Consider the following 20,476-nt stretch of genomic DNA (forward strand, 5'->3'; position numbering starts at 1 on the left):
TGTGAATGGGAAAGAGAGGAAGTATATTTAGATAAATTTTATGACCTTACAGAGGTGGAGTTCCAAAATCTTGTACAAAAAATTAAGTACTTTTTTAAAAGAGGTACTATGTAATGCAGCTAGACAAGAAGCAATTTAATAAAAGACCATATTAGCTGTTCTTTAAGTGCTGAGTGATAAATATTTTTTCAGGTCTTGTAGATATGTTTTATTTCTCCTCAACTTTACTCCAATTCATTTTTTGTTTATATTTTTGGTTTTATTGAACCTCTTTAAATTACTTATCTCATAGATGAATTTGTCACCACACAGGTGAACCCAATACTATTTTAAGAACATGTAATAATAAAACATGGAAAGATAAAAGACTCATAATCTGCCTTTACACTAGATAAGTAAGATCTGCTCCATTATGAATTTTATCCAATGCCTTTAATAACCAAAGAAAACTTCCATGAATGTTGAAGATTTCTTAGTGTGTGGTGAATACAAATAGTAAATCTTACCTAAATATTTGGCGTAGACTTATGAAGGTGATTTGTATTCCACTTGCAGTTGGTGAATGCTGCACAATACCAGATAATACAAAGAGATGCTGACAATGAATATTACGCAGTATCTGGTATGAGGGATGCACAGTGAATGTTGTACAGTGGCCCCGTGTGGACACAGATGAAGAACTTTATACTCTGCCCAAATTGGGCATTGTCCTGATACAAGTGATGTGAATGCTGAACATGCCACTGTGCCTGGTGTAGGGTTGCAACCCGTGAATATTGCAGTGCTTGGTGCAGTAGATACAGACATTGAATCCTGCACAGTGCCTGCTGCAGGGGACGTGGCAGCTGAATGTTGTATCAGGTCTGGTGTGTTGAATGTTGATGGTGTACTTTGCACAGTTCTGTTGAAAGGGATGCTGATGGTGAATGTTATACAGGACCAGATGCAAGGCACACTGATGGTTAATGTTACACAGCATGCTTGTTGTAGTCAGAGTGTGAATGTTGCACAGTGGCTAATGCAGAGGGTGCAGACACTGGATCTTGCACAAGGCTTTGTGCAGGGAATGCAGCCAGTGAATGGTGCACAATGTCTCCAGGGTGCAGGATGCAAATGGTGAGTATTGCACAATCTTTATTGCAGGAGATGCTGATAGAGACTGCTGAATGCATGCAATGCAGATGCTAGATGAAGCACAAATCTTGTCAGGTGGGTATGCAGTTGGAGAATATCGCATGGTCAGATACAGAGAATGTAAATACTGAATGTTGCACAGTATCTGGGGTAGATGATGCAGCTGACAAACACTGCAATGTGTCTGGTAAGGGAGTTGCAGCTGCTGAATGTCAGAGTGCCAGATGCAAGGGACACAAGTGTTGCATGGTGGCTAGTCCAGGGTGGGCAGAGATGTTACACAGTACTTGGTAAAGGAATGTAGACAGCAAATGTTGCCCTGTGTTTGGTGCAGAGAATGCAGCTGGAGAATGCTGCACAGTGCTTCGTACAGGCTATGCTGACAATGAACGTTATACAGTGCCTAAAGTGTGGGGTGAAGAGTTGAAACAGGGTAGACAATGTATGTTCTATGGAGCCTGGCAGGAGGAGATACATAGGTTTACGCTCATCGGTGCCTTCTGCAGGGAAACAGGTGCTGAATATCACATAACAGCTGGGGAAGAAGAGGTGAATGTTCCACAATATTTGGAGCAGAGGTTGCAGGTGGCAAATGTTGCAGTGTCTAGAGCGAACGATAAAGGCAGTCAATGATGCAGTGTCTGGCATGTAAGATGTAGCTGGTGAAGGTTACACAGCCCCTGGAATGGGGACTGCAGCCAGCAAATGATGCAGCACATGGTGTGTTGAATGCAGCAAGTGAATGTTGCATGGAATGGATGTGGTGCAGGTGCTGCAGCCTGTCAATAGTGCACGTTGCCTTGGATGGAGAATGTAACTGCTGAAATGGGCACAGATTGGAGCAGAGGCTGCAACCCGGAGGAAAGGATGCAGGCAATGAACGCTGCACAATGCTTGGTGTGGAAAATGCAACCAGTGAATCTTGCACAGTGCCTTGTATATCCATAGCTGCTGGTTGCAGCTGGTGAATGTTGCATCGTGTCTGATTAGTTGGCTACAGCCAATTCATGGTTCAGTGCTTGGCGCAGTTGATGCAGCTGGTGAACATTTTGCAGTGCCAGAAGCAAAGGATGCAGGTGCTGAATGCTGCAGACTGTCAGTGCAGTGCATGTAACCATGAATGTTGCTGGGAGCATGGAATGGTGCTGCTGAATGCTGCACAGTGACATGTGCAGACCACACACTAGTGAACATGGTAGTGCCTGGTGTAGTGGATGCAGCTGTTATATGATGAATAGTGTCAGCCACTGAGGACTTAGCCAATAACATAAGGCATGATGCAGACACTGAATGCTGAACAGTGTCTGATGTGGAGGACAGAGGGGTTCAGAGAGTGAATGTTGCACAATGTCTGGTGCATATATGCATTTGGTGAATATTGCATAATGCATGCTGCAGGAGTCCATCAATATGCAGTGCCTGGGCAGGTTATGCAGTTGGTAGATGTTGCTCATGGAGAGGCTGAAGCCGTTCAATGGTGCCCAGTGTCTGAGGCAAGTGATGCAGCCAGCGAGTTTTCACAGTAGCCAATACAGTGCCTGTAGCCTTTTAACAATGCAGTGTTTGGCGAGTTTCCAGCCAGTGAATGTTATACAGTGCCTCGAGTGGACGATGCAGTTGGTGATGTTTGCACATTGCCTAATGCATTGCACTCAACCAATGCGTTGCCCATTCCCTAGGGCAGAGGATGCAGCCGGCGAAACACTGCACACTACTTGGTGCGGAGAATGCAACCGCTGAAATATTGCACAGCGCCTTGTGCAGAGGATGCCGCTGGAAAATGTTGCTTGGAGCCTGTCGCCGAGGATTGCAGCTGGTGAAATCTGCACAGGGCCTGGTACGGAGAATGCAGTCAGTAAACGTTGCGCCGTGCCTTATTACCGAGAACGCAGCTAGTGAGCAATCCAACTGCCTGGTGCATAGGATGTACCCGGCGAATATTGCATGGTGCCTTGTAGGAGAATGCAATCGGTCAACGATGCACGGTGCCTGGTGTGGCAGATGCGGCCGGTAAAAGTCGCCCCGACTCTACAGCGGCGGACGCAGCCGGTGGGTGCAGCTCATTTCCTGTCAGACGATGCCCCGCGGTGGGCGGGTGGCGCCGGCTCCGGCTGCCGTGACGTGTTTCCGGCCGTGAGAGGCGCGCGCGGTTTGGACGGGTTCGTCGAGCGGCGGGAATGTGGCGGCGGGAGGGCTGGGACCGGCCGCTGGCGGTGAGTGAGGGAGGGGACCAGGGACCGGGGACCGGCCGCTGGCGGTGAGTGAGGGAGGGGACCAGGGACCGGGGATCGGCCGCTGGCGGTGAGTGAGGGAGGGGACCGGCCGCTGGCGGTGAGTGAGGGAGGGGACCGGCCGCTGACGGTGAGTGAGGGAGGGGGCCCGGACCGGGGACCGGCCGCTGACGGTGAGTGAGGGAGGGGGCCCGGACCGGGGACCGGCCGCTGACGGTGAGTGAGGGAGGGGCACCGGCCGCTGGCGGTGAGTGAGGGAGGGGGCCCGGGACCGGCCGCTGGCAGTGAGTGAGGGGGTGAAGAGGGTGGTGGTGCTTCCCCCCCCCCTCCCCCGGCAACCTAACCCAACCCAACCTAACCTGGCCCGGCCCCTACAAACCGGGAGCCTAACGGCGGGCCGAGGCTTGGCCCGGCCCGGGCTCCCTGCACCTGCTGTCGGGCCAGTGACAGCCGGTCCGCTGCAGGAGCGGCGGCTCCATCCCAGGGGCCAGGCTGGCGAGCTGCTGACTGTGGCGTTGACAGCAGCTGGGCGGCGGGAGGCCTGGGGTAGGTGTGTCCTGGCTTAAAATCCACACTATGGTCCGTACGCCCACCTAGTACTCCAGCACCCTCTCCATGTTAAAACTCTCACGCTTTTGGGTGGAGTCCGTCTGTCCCCATCATCCCTGTAACCTTCTGCCGTCCCTGAACCCACGTCACTTGCAGCGTTGATCTCAGCTTCCCCCAGAATTGTTTCCAACAATCTGCCCACTGGTGATGTCTGGCTCAATAAACAATCCCCCCTGCTCCCCCCCCCCCCCCACCTCACTTCACACTTTTCTGGATTGAACTCCATCTGCCACTTCTCAGCCCAGGTCTGCATTCTATCAATGTCCTGTTGTAATCTCAACAATTTCTGCACTATCCACAGCACCACCAACCTTCATGTCATCAGCAAACTTTCTAACCCACCCTTCTGCTTCCTCATCCAAGTCATTTATAAAAATCACATGCTGTTCAGCTGAAGACTTTTAGATCAATTTTGCATCAAATTATACTTGAGAGTAAACAAAGGCTGAAAGATTGCTGTCAGACTATGTCCACGCTAACAGAGCTTGACATTATCTGTGTGCAAGTTCTGCAGCAAATTCAATCAAGAATAACAAAATGCAGAAATTGCTGTCTGAGATGGGCAGATTTCTGTTTGCTTTGCCAAAATAGCATCTAGCTATGTCTTGTCATTGAACTGTATTAAATCTTCTGTGAGTTGATATATTTATGCAGTAGGTATGAAGCAAGTTCATCACAGGTGGTTAGGATTTTCTATTTTCAGTCTTAAATGTGCTTTTAATGATATGATGTGCTACTTACTGCCAGTGCACCCCTCTACCATTCATAGTTAACTATTACAACTATGTCTTATTCTTTCAGATTTTAAACTTGGTTTTTGTTTATTTAAATAAAAGAGTACTTTAGATCTTCCTTCAATTTTGATGTACCAGATTTGACAATTAATTCATCATTCCAGCTTACACTTGTTCATTCCTTGTGCTGTCAATTTTACAATCTAATTGGTTAACGTGAATCGCACTCCAGGGAATAAAGTCCTAACCTATTCAACCTTTCCCTATAACTCGGGTCCTCAAGTCCCAGTATCATCCTTGTAAATTTTCTCTGCACTCTTTCAAGCTTGTTGATAATCTTTCCTGTATGTAGGTGACCAGAACTGCACACAATACTCCAAATTTGGCCTCATCAATGTCTTGTACAACTTCAACTTCACATCCCAACTCCTGTACGCAATGCCCTGATTTATGAAGGCGGAAGTGCCAAAAGCTCTTTTTACGACCCCATCTACCTGTGGCGCCACTTTCAAGGACCTATGGACCTGTATTCCCAGGTCCCTTTGTTCTACTGCACACCTCAGAGCCCTACCATTCACTATATAAGTATTACCCTGGTTTGTCCTCCCAAAGTGCAACACTTCATACTTGTCTGCATTAAATTCCATCTGCCATTTTTCAGCCCATTTTCCTAACTGGTCAAGAACATACTGCAAGCTTTGATAGCCACCTTTGCTGTCCACTACGCCCCCAATCTTGGCGTTATCCACAAATTTGTGATCCAGTTTGCCACATTATCATCTAAATCATTAATATAGATGATACGCACAGATCCTTGTGGCACACCACTAGTCACAGGCCTCCAGTCAGAGAAACAACCATTTACTGCCACTCCCTGGCTTCTCCCACTAAACCAGCGTTGAATCAAATTGGCTACCTCATCCTGAATGCCAAGCGACCTAACCTTCTGGAGCAGCCTCCCATGCGGGACTTTGTCAAATGCCTTGCTAAAGTTCATGCAGGCAACATCCACTGCCTTTCCCTCATCGACCTTCTTGGTAACCCCCTCGAAGTACTCTATAAGATCGGTTAGACATGACCTACCACGCACAAAGCCATGCTGACTATCCCTAATCAGGATCTGTCTATCCAAATACTTATATATCCTGTACCTTAGAATACCTTTCAATAATCTACCTATGACTGACGTCAGGCTCACTGGCCTATAATTTCCCGGCTTATTCTTAGGGCCTATCATGAACAACGGAACGACGTTAGCTATCCTCCAGTCCTCCATCTGTGGCTAAGGATGTTTTAAATATCTCTGCTAGGGTCCCTGCAATTTCTGTACTAGCCTCCCACAAGGTTCAAGGGGGACACCCTGTCTGGCCCTGGGGATTTATCCACCTTCCTTTTCCTCAAGACAGCCATCACCTCCTCTTCTGTAATCTGGATATGGTCACTACTCTTTTGCCCTAGTTCTGTAGTCTCTGTGTCCATCTCCAGAGAAAATATGGATGCAAAAAAATTCATTTAAAGAGCTCCCCCATCTCTTTCGGCTCCATTCGTAGATGACCATGCTGTTCTTCAAGAGGACCAATTTTGTCCCTTGCTACCCTTTTGCTCTTAATATAGCTATAAAAACCCTTGGGATTCTCTTTCACCCTGTCTGCCAGAGCAACCTCGTGTCCTCTTTTTGTCCTCCTGATTTTTCTCTTAAGTGTTCTCTTGCATTTCTTATACCCCTCAAGCACCTCATTTGACCCTAACAGTCTGTACCTGAAATACACGTTTTTCTTTTCCAGGCCTCAATATCCCTTGATAACCAATGTTCCCTAAACCTGTTAGTCCTGCCTTTTATTCTAAGAAGAACATACAGATTCTGTATTCTCAATATTTCACTTTTGAAAGCTTCCCACTTACTAAGCATCTCTTTGCCGGAAAACAGCCTATCCCAATGCATGCCTGCCAGATCCCTTCTGATGCCATCAAAATTGGCCTTGCTCCAATTTAGAATCTCAACCCGAGGACCAGTCCTATCCTTCTCCATAGTTATCTTGAAACTAATGGAATTATGATCACTAGATTCAAAGTGCTCCCCTGCACTCAATTCTGTCACCTGTCCTGTCTTGTTCCTGAAGAGGAGAACCAGAATCGTGCTCTCTCTAGTTGGGACCTCTAGATATTGATTGAGGAAACTCTCCTGAAACATTTGACAAACTCAATCCCATCCAATCCCTTTACAGTATGGGAGTCCCAGTCAAGATGTGGAAAGTTAAAATCACCTACTATCACAACCTTACTTTTCTTGCAACTGTCTGCTCATTCTGTACAAATTTGTTGCTCTAAATCCTGCTGTGACTATTGGGAGGTCTATAATATGGTCGCATTAACGTGGTCATCCCTTTCTTATTCCTCAATTCCACCCATATTGCCTCAGTAGATGAGCTTTCCAGTATATCCTCTCTGAGCATTGCTGTGACATTTTCCCTGCTGAGTAATGCCATCCCTCCCCCTCTATCATGTCTAAAACATCGGAACCCTGGAACATTGAGCTGTCAGTCCTGCCCCTCCTGCAACCAAGTCTCACTAATGGCTACAACCTCATGATTTCATGTGCTGATCTATGCTCCAAGTTCATCTGCCTTACCTACAATACTCTTCACATTGAAATAGACACATCTCAGAACATTAGTCCCACCATGCTCATTCACCTGTCGATTTCTGTCTCTGCTTGTAGGCTTAACATCTACTTTCTCCATAGCCACTCCACTTGCTGCTCTGCCACTCTGGTTCCCAACCCCCTGCAACTCTAGTTTAAGCCACCACCACCCCCCCCCCCCCCACCCCTGAGCAGCACTAGCAAATCTTCCTGCAAAGATATTGGTCCCCCTCCAGTTCAGGTGCAAACTGTCTCATTTGTACAGGTCCCATCTTCCCTGGAAGAGAGCCCAATGATCCAAAAATCTGAAGCCCTCCCTCTTGCACCATCTGCTTAGCCATATGTTAAACTTCCTATTTCTTGCCTCACTAGCATGTGGCATGGGTAGCAATCCTGAGATCACCACCCTGGGCATCCTGTCTTTTAACTTAGCACCCAACCCCCTGAACTCACTTTGCAGGATCTTGTCAGCCTTCCTGCCTATATCGTTAGTACCGGTGTGGACCACGGCTTCTAGCTGTTCACCCTCCCCCTTAAGAATGCTGTGGACTTGATCAGAGATGTCTCTGACCCTGGCATCTGGGTAGCAACATACCATCTGGGAGTCTCGTTCTCTTTCACAGAATCTCCTGTTCCCCTAACCAATGAATCCCCTACCACTACTGCATCTACCAGACTCCAGTGGCTTATTCACGGTCACAAAACCATTCATTACAATACTGCAGGGAATGGTTACCATACCGAGTGATTTTGTGTATTTTCTGACTTACGGACAAAATTGACTTATGAACTTCTGTAAAAACAGTCTGTTCATAACTTGGGGAGGGCAATGCCACTTTGTTTTGTGGCCACTAGATGGCTGTATAGAATGAGTCTCAGAAGTCTCCCAACTGGATGCAGCAAGTTCAGTGGCTAACTTACAAGTATTGAAATGTTGAGAGGCGCATTCACTCAATATGTAATAATTTCAGAATGGATTTTTAAATATTTTTCATTTCTTTGACAGTCCATGGATGAAATCTTGCGATGTGGCATTTGTTTTGAATACTTCAACATTGCAATGATGATACCTCACTGTTCCCATAATTGTAAGTACTCTGGTTGCAGCATTTGTAATCCTTGCATCTGAAAGGTATTAACCAAATGGGGTTGTCAGTAGGATTTCACTAAAGCATAAAGTGAATAGAGAGACATTTAATATATTACTGTTCATTGGCATTATAAAAACATTGATTTTGATCAACACATAGAATATCCCTGAAAAGGATATTTTAAGCTGTCAACTGTGGACTAAGGACTGGTGGTTATGGGTCTGCCACTGACGGGATGAAGTTAAAACGTGACTCGCACGTTAAATCGGATTGGATTAAATATGATTTTCCCTGTAGCATATTGATGTTGGTGTTGCTGTTAATTTTGTTCAAAATATACAGAGCAGACTGTTCTCTTATTATCCCAGTACATTTGAAAAGGTATTGTATTTTATTCAATTGTATCAATAACCATTGTATTTATGTAATACCTTCAATGCAAAATAATTTCCATAGTTGTTTAATAGTTTCAGCTATTTCCATGTTGTTGGGTCCCCACTGGCCACAGATAATTGTGCAGCACTCCTCTTGTATGCTGATGATTGTGAATAGAGAATGTTGAGTTTGTAATGCCAGTGGTGGTGTAATGAAAGAGGCTTCAGTGAATACGCCATTCTGAACTCCGTTGTGGAGGAGATTACTAGGTGGGCAAAGAAAAAGGTTCAAGGATGTGTTCAGAGCTTCCTTGAAGAAGTGCAACATCCCACCTGACTTCTGGGAATCTCTGACCCATGACCACTCAGTGTGGAGGAGGAGTAACCTGGATGGTATTGACAACCTGAAGATCAGGAGCACAGAAGCCCAATGCAACTGAGGGAAGGAGTGCATCACCTTACAAACTACGCTCCCTCCTGCCTGTCAGCTCCCTCCTCCCATTTGTGGAAGAGTCAGCGGTACTCACATTGGCTTTGTTGGCCACCTCCAAACACACAAAGCCAGAGTGGAAGCGAGTCATCCTCGATCCTGAGGGACTGCCAAAGATGAAGAATATCTGTAAGAGAACCTAAACCAAACTGGTTGTCTTGGTATTTCGTGCTGTGTGCATGGAATATTAATTCATGATTAAAAGTAAAATGTTGGAAATACGAACTAATAAAAGTGATGCTAATACCAGTTAGTCCATCAAGTGTGCCCTGCGAAGAGTCGCTGCTGCGTATCTCGGAAACGTGGCAAGAGGGCTGGGCTGCAGGCGAGGCTGAAACAACGTGGATACAAGGCCCCCCCTCCCCAGCATATTACTAGCTAACGTCCAGTCCATTGAGAACAAAGTTGATGAACTAAGGGCAAGACTGACCTACCAAAGAGAACTGAGGGACTGTTGTGTACTATTTCTCGCTGAAATGTGGCTTACACCTGCATCACCTGACTGTTCTATTCAAACTGAGGGCTTCTCAATTCATCAAATGGACAGTACAGTGATCTCAGGCAAAGTTAAAGGTGGAGGGGTCTGCTTTTTAATAACTTGTGATGCTCGGTCCTGGCGAGCTCCTGCTCACCCAGCCTGGATTATCTAATGGTGAAGTGTCGACCATTCTATCTGCCAAGGGAGTTCGCTTCAGCTATCCTGATGGCAGTCTACATCCCACCACAGATGGACGAAGCCTGTACTCAATGAGCTATACTCCATGGTCAACAACCTTGAGACAGGATATCCTGAGGCCCTCGTTGTTATCGCAGGTGAATTCAATCAGGCCAACCTCAAGAGTGTGTTACCAAAATACTATCAGCACATCTGCTCCGCCAGAGGTGCTAACACCCTTGACCACTGCTATGCAACCATCAAAGACTCCTTCCGAGCCACCCCTCGTCCTCACTTTGGTAGATCAGACCACCAGGCTGTGCTCCTCCTCCCTGCATACAAACAGAAACTAAAACGGGAAGATCCAGCACAGAGAGTCGTGCAGTGCTGGTCTGAGGAAGCAGATGAGCTCCTACGTGACTGCTTTGAGACAGTGGACTGGTCCATGTTCATAGACTCAGTTGCCAGCCTTGATGAGTATGCCACCACCATCAGCAAGTGTGTGGAGGACTGTGTACCAAAGAGGACAATACAGGTGTTCCCAAACAGGAAACCATGGATGAACCGAGAGATCCACTCCCTACTGAAGTTGAGGACTGCTGCACACAAATCTGGTGATCCTGATCTGTACAAGAAATCGAGATATGACCTTCGGAAAGCTATCAGGGATGCCAAGAGGCAATACCGACTCAAAATAGAGTTCCTGACCAGCTGTCAGTTATGGCAGGGCTTACATGCTATAACAGGCTACAAGACGAAGATGGGCTGCATAGTTAACAGCGCATCCCTTCCTGATGAACTTAACGCATTCTATGCGTGTTTTGAACAGAAGGGAAGTGGATTGTCACCACTCACTCTGACAGCCTCCAAAGCAACTGAACCTGTGGTCACCGTTGAGGACGTAAGATCAGTCTTCCAGAGAGTGAACACGAGGAAAGCATCTGGCCCAGGTGGTGTTCCTGGCCGTGTGCTCAGATCTTGTGCTGATCAGCTGGCAGAAGTATTTGTGGACATATTCAAACTCTCCCTGCTTCAATCTCAGGTTCCCACCCGTTTTAAGAAGACCACTATCATCCCGGTACCAAAGAGAAGCAAAGTAACATGCCTCAATGACTACTGACCAGTGGCTCTGACATCCACCATCATGAAGTGCTTTGAGAGGCTGGTCATGGCACGCATCACCTTCAGCCTCCCAGACAATTTCGACCCACTACAATTTGCCTATCGCCGAAACAGGTTGACAGCGGACGCCATCTCCCTGGCCCTACACTCAGCTCTGGAGCATCCAGACAGTAAAGACACCTACGTTAGACTATTGTTTATTGACTACAGCTCTGCCTTCAGTACAATAATCCCAAGCAAACTTATCACCAAACTCTGAGACCTAGGACTCAACATCTTCCTCTGTAACTGGATCCTTGACTTTCTAACCGCAATCAGTGATGATAGGCAGCAATACCTCTGGCACGATTATTCTCAACACTGGTGCCCCACAAGGCTGCATCCTCAGCCCTTTACTTCCTATACACTCATGACTGTATGGCCAGATTCTGCTCTAACTCGATCTACAAGTTTGCAGACGATACCACTGTTGTAGGCTGTATTTCAAACAGCAATTAGTCTGAGTACAGGAAGGAGATAGAGAGCTTAGTGGAATGGTGTCATGACAACAACCTTGCCCTCAATGTCAACAAGACAAAAGAGCTGGTCATTGACTTCAGGAAAGGGGGCAGTGTACATGCACCTGTCTACATCAATGGTGCTGAGGTCGAAAGGGTTGAGAGCTTCAAGTTCCTGGGAGTAAACATCACCAACAGCCTGTCCTGGTCAAATCACATAGATGCCATGGCCAAGAAAGCTCACCAGCGCCTCTACTTCCTCAGGAGGCTAAAGAAATTTGGTTTGTCCCCTTTGAGACTCACCAACTTTTATTGATGCACCATAGAAAGCATCCTATCTGGATGTATCACGGCTTGGTACAGCAACTGCTCTGCTCAGGACTGCAAGAAACTGCAAAGAGTTGTGGATACAGCCCAGCGCATCATGGACGCCAGCCTCCCCTCCTTGGACTCTCTTTACCTCTCGCTGTCTTGGTGTAGCAGCCAGCATAACCAAAGACCCCACACACCCGGGTCATTCTCTCTTCTCCCCTCTTCCATCGGGCAGAAGATACAGGAGCCTGAGGGCACGTACCACCAGACTTAAGGACAGCTTCTACCCCACTGTGTTAAGACTATTGAACGGTTCCCTTATATGATGAGATGGACTCTGACCTCACGATCTACCTTGTTGTGACCTTCCACGTTATTGCACTGCACTTTCTCTGTAGCTGTGACACTTTACTCTGTACTGTTATTGTTTTTACCTGTACTAATCAATGCACTCTGTACTAACCCAATGTAACTGCACTGTAATGAATTGACCTGGACGATCGGTATGCAAGACAAGTTTTTCACTGTACCTCGGTACAAGTGACAATAATAAACCAATACCAATAATATGTTACTTTCCCTTTCTTCCTGAAGTAATCTCTAGGAGAGGCAAAAAAGTTAATAAAAGACTAGTCAGTATCAGAAAAGAGATTGGCTTTTGTAAATGCAATTTTTTGTTCTGATCTCATTGGAACTACTATGTGTCCCTACCATTTTCCGTTTCAGATAAGTTTCAGTGTCAGTAGCTATTCTTTGTAACCTTCCATCATCTGTATGTTTTGGAAGCTTTCAGTACTTTTCTCACCTCCTTTCCTGATGGTGTGTGGTTCCACACAAGTTAAGCAGTTTCCTTTGTAGACATCCAGGTTATTCTGTTGTACTACATTGTACTACATGCAACTAGTAAGCAGGGTGCTAAAATCCACCCCACTTGCATATTTGCCAGTGCTACTAAACAATGCCCCTTGGACTATGAGGTGGGATTCTGGTATACTTAAGTACAAAATAATCATGGCTGACTCTTAGAGTAGTCATGGAAACTTTTGTGCTCCAATTTTCATGCAACAGTTTGAAAGCTGAGAGCTAGTTGTGTAAAATTGAGCTTCCTACTGCAATGTAAAAATTGGACCACATTGAACCACGCTCTTGAGGAATGTGGAAGGCATGCCTCTTTATTTGAACAAATGAGGCATCATGGACTTGGCGAAAAACATCGTAAATCCCTGCCCTGAATTTGCATATCATGTGGGGACTGAAGCAATCCACTTAACTTGCCCAAATTTCATCAACTGCCTAGCAACCATTAAAATGCACCTTTTCTGCTGTTACTTGTACCCAAAAGGTTGTGAGGGTATTGGAATTGAACTCCACTTTGACCATTTTCCAGGTGTGTGATCAGGATCCAGTGATATATTTATTCCATCTTTCTTTGACCTAGAGTACTACTTCAGTATCTTCATGCCACATTGGTTGAGATTAACTGATTTAGCATATCTGGGTTTGAATTTTGTGTTTCATAATTTGTGAGGAACACACTATACTATCTAATGAGAATGAATTATGAAATTGTCAACCTGGTTTTAATCGATGCTGGATTTAATCAACAATATTGACATTGATTGGTTTAATTAATCTTCCTTGTGACTTACTGCCTAGGATGTAGTTTTCAAAGATGCAAGGAGGAGTGACCTCATTCTTCATTCAATTCACAACAAATGCACCTTCTTCCTACCTGGCAAGTGATGAGTTAACTTTATAAGGACTCCAATGAATGTGGAGTTTTGATTTGATTCTGCATGAATTGGTAGAATGGATATGGTAGGTTCCTTGGAGAGGGTGGTTTGAAATCTCATATCTTGATCCTCGAAGGTAGCTTTGGAGCAATATCAGCAGGCAGATTTTGTCTGTGTGGGAGAGATAGGTGACTCAAGCTCATGAAATTAACATTTTATTGCAAATACTTTTATTTAGGGAAGCAGAGCATGAGTCACACAGTTGTCTGAAGGTATTGCAGGACAGTTGTTGCTCTGTAAAATAAACTCGATTGTTCACTCTGTGTCGCATGCTTTTTCTGTTTTCATCATATGCAGATATTTTCAGATAAAGGGATTGTTATGCAGATTATTTTCCACCTTGTCCCTTTGTATGACTTTGTGTTTTTCTGAATAGAAGACAAGCTGATATGGCACCTGTTATAACTTGGATTGGACATTTGTCTTGTGTATCAGATTATGTATTTTCTGTTTTAATCCTGTAGTGGTTCAGAGTTTAAAAAAACTTTCTCTGCTGGTTATCAGTACCATTCGTTCCACGTACACTCATTGCAAACTTTCTTTAAGGTTTAGATATTGTAATTTTAAAATAACAATGTATTTTCCCATCCTTAAAAATTATTTCTCAATTGCCATTAGGAATTGTAAACCTGGTTTTAATTGATGCTGGATTTAATCAACAATATTGACATTGGTTTAATTTATCTTCCTTGTGACTTACTGCCTCGGATGAAGTTTTTAAAGATACAAGGAGGAGGGACCTCATTCTTCATTCAATTCACAACTAATGCACCTTGTGTTGGGGGGAAAAGGACTCATTTTCCATTGAGCTTTCTCCTCCACAAAAAAATGATAATGCGTTGATCATATTTGACAGCATACCACAGATTTCAAATCAATCTAAACTATACAAGCTTTTTCTTCTTTTGATTGACACATAGCTGTTGGCATCATTAAAACGTGCTTATTCTTACTCACTGGCTTGTGTTCAGCCAGGCAACCAAACAGCCAGTTACTAGCCAGCTTGTATTTAATGCATGTTATCAGCAAAAGGAACCATCTTCCTCAGGCACTATGGATAACCTCTGAAATATTCCTTCCTTTACTTGTATTGTACAGCAAAACTAACTTTTATCTATTAAGTCATGATTGGGAATCAAGTACATTCTTAGAAGGAAACAATACCAATATGTTTTCCTTTGCTTTCATCCTTTTTGCCTTGACATTTGCTTGTAAAGTTGAGCTGCATCTTTAACTTAATGACTGAACAAGTTGAGTTGCTTCAGCAGAACGTCAGTAAAACAATTTTTGTTTCATCCAGCATCAATATGCCTCTGGTATTGGATCCAAAAACTCACCAGTTCTTATCTCAGGTTAAAATTGGCGGTGCAGAAGTTTTACCCTGAGAAAAACTTCATTATGTGTGACTTGTTGCTAGTATTGAGTCGTTGATCCCATCATTGCCAAAATCCTAGTTCATACTTTGTTGACATGTCAAACAGTCTGGTTGGGGCTTCCAGATGTGTGTGTCAGATGTTGCCAGTGGGGCATTTGTCCAGAGACACCAGTTGGAGTCTGGCCAGACTGAAGATGGCAGCACACATCTAGATATGCTTGTTGTGGGTTTCCAGTCGTAATTGCAAGACTCAAATGTATTGCAAATTTCAAAATAAAGATTTGCAATACATTGAGACTTGTGATCACCACTGGCAACCCAGACTTTCAGGTGATACACTTCTCTCCAATGATACTGCAAGACATTTGGTTCTGTACATCATAATTGAAAGCTGGGTCCAGTGTTTTTAATGTAGTGTACACTTTCCACACTGCATATATTTGAATGGAGTGAGTGGGCTTTATATTTGCTGCCTGGCTGGTGCTCTGTAATTTATTGACTGGAGCCCTGAAATTACTTAAGATGGCATAGAGTGACTTAGTGAAGTAGTTTTTGTTTTTTCTCATCTTAATTTCCTTTGCAAATTGCCTACCAATTTTTCCTTGGGGTTAGGTTGCTATTTTTCTTTCTTCCATTTCAAATTGATCCTTGTATTTTGACCAGCAGTTGTTCATTTAGGATTTTATTCCCTTGTGCTCCCAAACTCTTCAAAGTGGGTTTACCCAGGCTTGGACTAGCGACAATTTTCATTCTTGCTCAAATACAGTTTTTCCTCATGAACCTGGTGGGGGAGGAGAAAGGACTGTAATCTAAGGTCCTGCTGCCACTGGACACCAAGGGGCTGGATCCTGTGTAACAGTCTCTCAAACACTTGACGGGTGTATTGTTTAAAGAGGCCACACAAGTGGTATTGGTTTATTATTGTCATTTGTACCGAGGTACAGTGAAAAGCTTGTCTTACAAACCCATCGTACAGGTCACTTCATTACACAGTGCAGTTACATTGAGTTAGTACAAAGTGCATTGATGTAGTACAGGTAAAAACAGTAACAGTATGGAGTAAAGTGTCACAGTTACAAAGAAAGTGCAGTGCAGTAGGGTGCAAGGTCACAACAAGGTAGATCGTGAGGTCATAGTCCATCTCATTGTGTAAGCGAACCATTCAATAGTCTTATCACAGTGTCCCTAAGCTGTCCCTAAGTCTGGTGGTATGTGCCCTCAGGCTCCTATATCTTCTTCCTGATGGAAGAGGAGAGAAGAGAGAATGTCCTGGGTGGGTGGGGTCTTTGATTATGCTGGTTGCTTCACCAAGACAACGAGAGGTAAAGACAGAGTCCAAGGAGGGGAGGCTGGTGTCCGTGATGAGTTGGGCTGTATCCACAACTCTCTGCAGTTTCTTGCAGTCCTGGGCAGAGCAGTTGCCGTACCAAGCCGTGATACATCAGATAGGATGCTTTCTATGGTGCATCGGTAAAAGTTGGTGAGAGTCAAAGGGGACAAACCAAATTTCTTTAGCCTCCTGAGGAAGTAGAGGCGCTGGTGAGCTTTCTTGGCCATGGCATCTATGTGATTTGACCAGGACAGGCTGTTGGTGATGTTTACTCCCAGGACCTTGAAGCTCTCAACCCTTTCGACCTCAGCACCATTGATGTAGACAGGTGCATGTACACTGCCCCCTTTCCTGAAGTCAATGACCAGCTCTTTTGTCTTGTTGACATTGAGGGCAAGGTTGTTGTCATGACACCATTCCACTAAGCTCTCTATCTCCTTCCTGTACTCAGACTAATTGCTGTTTGAAATACAGCCTACAACAGTGGTATCGTCTGCAAACTTGTAGATCGAGTTAGAGCAGAATCTGGCCATACAGTCATGAGTGTATAGGGAGTAAATAGAATCTATTGGTTTGCTGGTAAAAATGTATGTGTTGATGGAACCATGAATATAAAGACATGTACTGATTGTATTTCCTGTATATATTTTTATGAATAAAGCTTATTTTTGAAATGAATTACATCCAATTATCATTCACCCATAGAGAACAGATGTCTATGGCAGTTGCTGAACCCAGGCCCAAATGGGAAGTCTGGATAATTTATTTATAGTTTGTTTTTCTTCCTCTAATTTGACCACGTTCTCTTCATCCTTTTGATTGAGATTAATAAATTCACAGACCATTGGTCTAGTTGGAGATTGGTACAGGTGGGCTGCTGATCACAAAGGAATGAAATATCTGAATTAAAACAGCTTAATTCAGAAAATAAAATAATTTTACATTGAAATGATGTTTTTCTATTCCAATAGCATCACTATTTAAAGATAATATTCCAAACTGGCAGCTAAAGTTTATTGAATTTGAGTTGCTTCCCACATCCTGCAGCAAGTCTTGGTTTGGGATGGGATATGAACGAATCAAAACAACACTTGAGGCAGAGCAGCACAGAGCACATTGTTTGACCAACATTCCTCCAGAATACTTCATGATTAGAAGCATTTTTATTCAATTTATTGGGGAGCTGATGAGAAGACAGACTGACCACTTCAGTTGTATTGACCCTCACCCACTTCAACCTGTTTGCAGGTTATGAACAGATCAGCCCAGGAAAGCAGACATGCAAATCAACACGAGTCCTTCGGCCCATGATGTCTGTGCTGAGCATGGTGTCAAACTAAACTAATATCTTATCCCACCATTCCCTGCATATTTGTGTGTTTTCCTAAAAGCCTCTTGAACACCACTATTATATCTGCTTCCATTACCAGTCCTGGCAGTGCGTTCCAGGCACCTACCACTATGTTAAAAGAAAACTTTACCCCTCCTTACCTTAAAGCTATGCCCTTAATAGTCAACATTTCTACCCTGGGAAATAGATTCTGGCTTATACCATATCTATGCTTCATAATTTTATAAACTTCTCAGGTCCAGAGTAAATAATTTGTTTGTTCCTTATGGTTAACAAACTCCTTATAGTTAATACCCTCTATTCTTGGTAGTATCTTGATAAACTTCTGAATCCTATCCAAAGCCTTCACAGCCTTCATATGATGGGGCAAACAGAACTACATGCAGTACTCCAAGAGCAGTTTAATCAACGTTTTGTACAACTGCAATGTGGCTTCCTGACTTGTACTCTATGCCCCTAGTGAGAAGGCAAGGATGCCATATGCCTTCTATACCACTATCTACTTGCATTGCCACTGTCAGGAAGGAATGGACTTGGACCCCAAGATCTCTTTGTAAATCAGTGCTATTAAGGGTCTTGCCAGTAACTATTCTTTGCCCTTCCATTTGACCTCCCAAAATGCAACACTCTCAGTTGCCCAGATTAAACTCCATCTGCCATTTCTCCACCCATGATCTATATCCTGTTGTACCTTTTGACTTCACTATCTGCAACTCCATCAATTTTTGTGCCGCCTGCAAACTTACTAACCAGCTCATCTACATTTTTGTCCAAGTCATTTATATAAATCATAAACAGAGATCTCAGCACTGATCTCTGCAGAACGCCACTGGTCATGGACCTCCAGCTAGAATAACACCCTTCCATCACTACCCTCTGTCTTCTTTGGGCAAGCCAATTCTGAATGCAGAGATCAAGTCACCATAGATCTTGTGCATCTTAATCTTCCTGATCAACCTACCCTGAGGGATCTTGTCAAACACCTTGCTGAAGTCCACATAGGCAACATCACTACCGTATCCTCATCAATCACCTTGGTCATCTCCTCAAAAAAAACAAAGAAGTTTGTAAGACATTGCCTGCCCCATACAAAACCATATTGACTGATCGTAATTAGTCCATGTTCTTCCAAATGATCATAAATCTGCCCCGTCTAAGGAAGTCCCAGTCAATATTGGGAAAGTTAAAATCACCCACTATAACAACCCTGTTGCTTTTAGATCTTTCCATAATCTGCCAACACATCTGTTCCTCTATCTCCTGTTGGCTGTTGGGAAGCCTATAGTATAATCCCATCACAGTGATTACACCTTTCCTATTTTTAAACTCTACCCATATTGCCTCAGTGGATGAGCCCTCCGGTATGTCCTCTATGAGTGTAGTCTCCCTGATTAGTAAAGTGAGATTATTTTTATCTGTTTGGAAAGCTGGATTCACATTCTAGTTTCCAAAACAATAAATCCAGTTCTTCAAATATAGAATGTTGTCACTAGGATTCCATTAAATCATCCATCAGTACATTCATTGATTTTTGCCATTCCAAATGAGTATTGTGAGTGCAAAGATTATTTTCACCTGTGTAACACTTAGGTGAAGCATTTTGTGGCTTGCCTCTTTAATGGGAAGTAATGAATTAACAACAATTCAATGAAAAACAAGGGTTGCTTCTTTAAAGGGAAATAAAGACCAAGCAAATGTGATGGTAAACAGATTAAGAAATGAAATAGGAAGAAAGAATGTTGTATATCTTGGAGAAAGAATAGAGAGCGTTTGTTGGGATGAATGCAAGAGTAATTAAAAAACATGCTAAAAGGCTAATTAGAATTGCAAAAAGGGATCCTGTGAAAGGTAGCTCTGATTTAAAAACATAAAGATAACAGATTATTTTGGTGCTACAACAGAAGAGATAAATACCTGAGTAACATAAATAGGTTGGAAAATGAGCACAAATAACAGGGGCTTAATATACAGGATGATTATTTCTTCTCATCTGAGAAGCTGACAAAAACCTTAGCTAACACGTTTGTCATGTACCAGATGTAATTAATGAATTAAATTTAAACAAAGTAGGAGTTTTGCATGCTCAGAACAAGTTAATTTTAGTGGATGGTTGACTGCTTTTGTCTTGTGCTTGTGATCACTTTTAAAATTAATTTGTAAATTTAGATAACTAGGCCTTAGCATAAGTCTTTGGATACCTGGCAAAGAAGAGGGCACTCACAGGTGCTGTACTCCATTATTTCTGTCATCTGACCATAGTTGGAGGCAAAGGTTTATTATGGTTCAGTCTGTACCAGTCTTTCCGATATTAGTCAAAATGCAATGGTTTCTTGACTGAAATTGCATGAGAACTTGAGGAGGAAACTGGATTGTCTCCATGTGTTGTTATAGGCTGAAGATGAAGGTTCGGGGGCAGCTCCCCAACTGCTCGAGCAAACCTGCCTGCAAGGACATTGGTCCCTCTCGAGTTCAGGTACAACCCGTCCCTTTTGTACAGGTCATACCTTCCCCAGAAGAGATCCCAGTGATCCACAAATCTGAAACCCTACCCCCTGCACCAACTCTTCAGCCACACATTTATCTGCTATATCTTCCTTTCTTACCCTTACTGGCACAGGCAGCAATCCAGAGATTACCACCCTTGAGGTCCTGCTTTTTAGCTTCCTTCTTTAGGTCCCTCTTCAGGACCTCATCCCTTTTTCTACCTATGTCGTTGGTACCAATGTGTACTACGACT

General features: G+C 43.9%; 1 protein-coding gene across 5 annotated transcripts in view; it reads left to right on the top strand.

The window, feature by feature from the left end:
- Positions 1-501: 501 nt before the first annotated feature.
- Positions 502-20,476, top strand: part of rad18 (RAD18 E3 ubiquitin protein ligase) — a 219,377-nt gene continuing 199,402 nt past the window's right edge. For 3 of the 5 annotated variants that reach the window (XM_052018687.1, XM_052018688.1, XM_052018691.1), the window contains exons 1-2: positions 502-3,183; positions 8,356-8,437. In XM_052018687.1, coding sequence (XP_051874647.1) covers positions 3,079-3,183; positions 8,356-8,437 — 187 coding nt within the window. In that variant the 5' untranslated portion in view covers positions 502-3,078. Of the gene's footprint in view, positions 3,184-3,283; positions 3,348-3,431; positions 3,436-8,355; positions 8,438-20,476 lie in introns of those variants that run through there. The other 2 variants (XM_052018689.1, XM_052018690.1) reach the window with 2 other exon arrangements.

This window comes from Pristis pectinata, chromosome 6 (genome assembly GCF_009764475.1).
Source record: "Pristis pectinata isolate sPriPec2 chromosome 6, sPriPec2.1.pri, whole genome shotgun sequence".
Classification (NCBI taxonomy): domain Eukaryota; kingdom Metazoa; phylum Chordata; class Chondrichthyes; order Rhinopristiformes; family Pristidae; genus Pristis; species Pristis pectinata.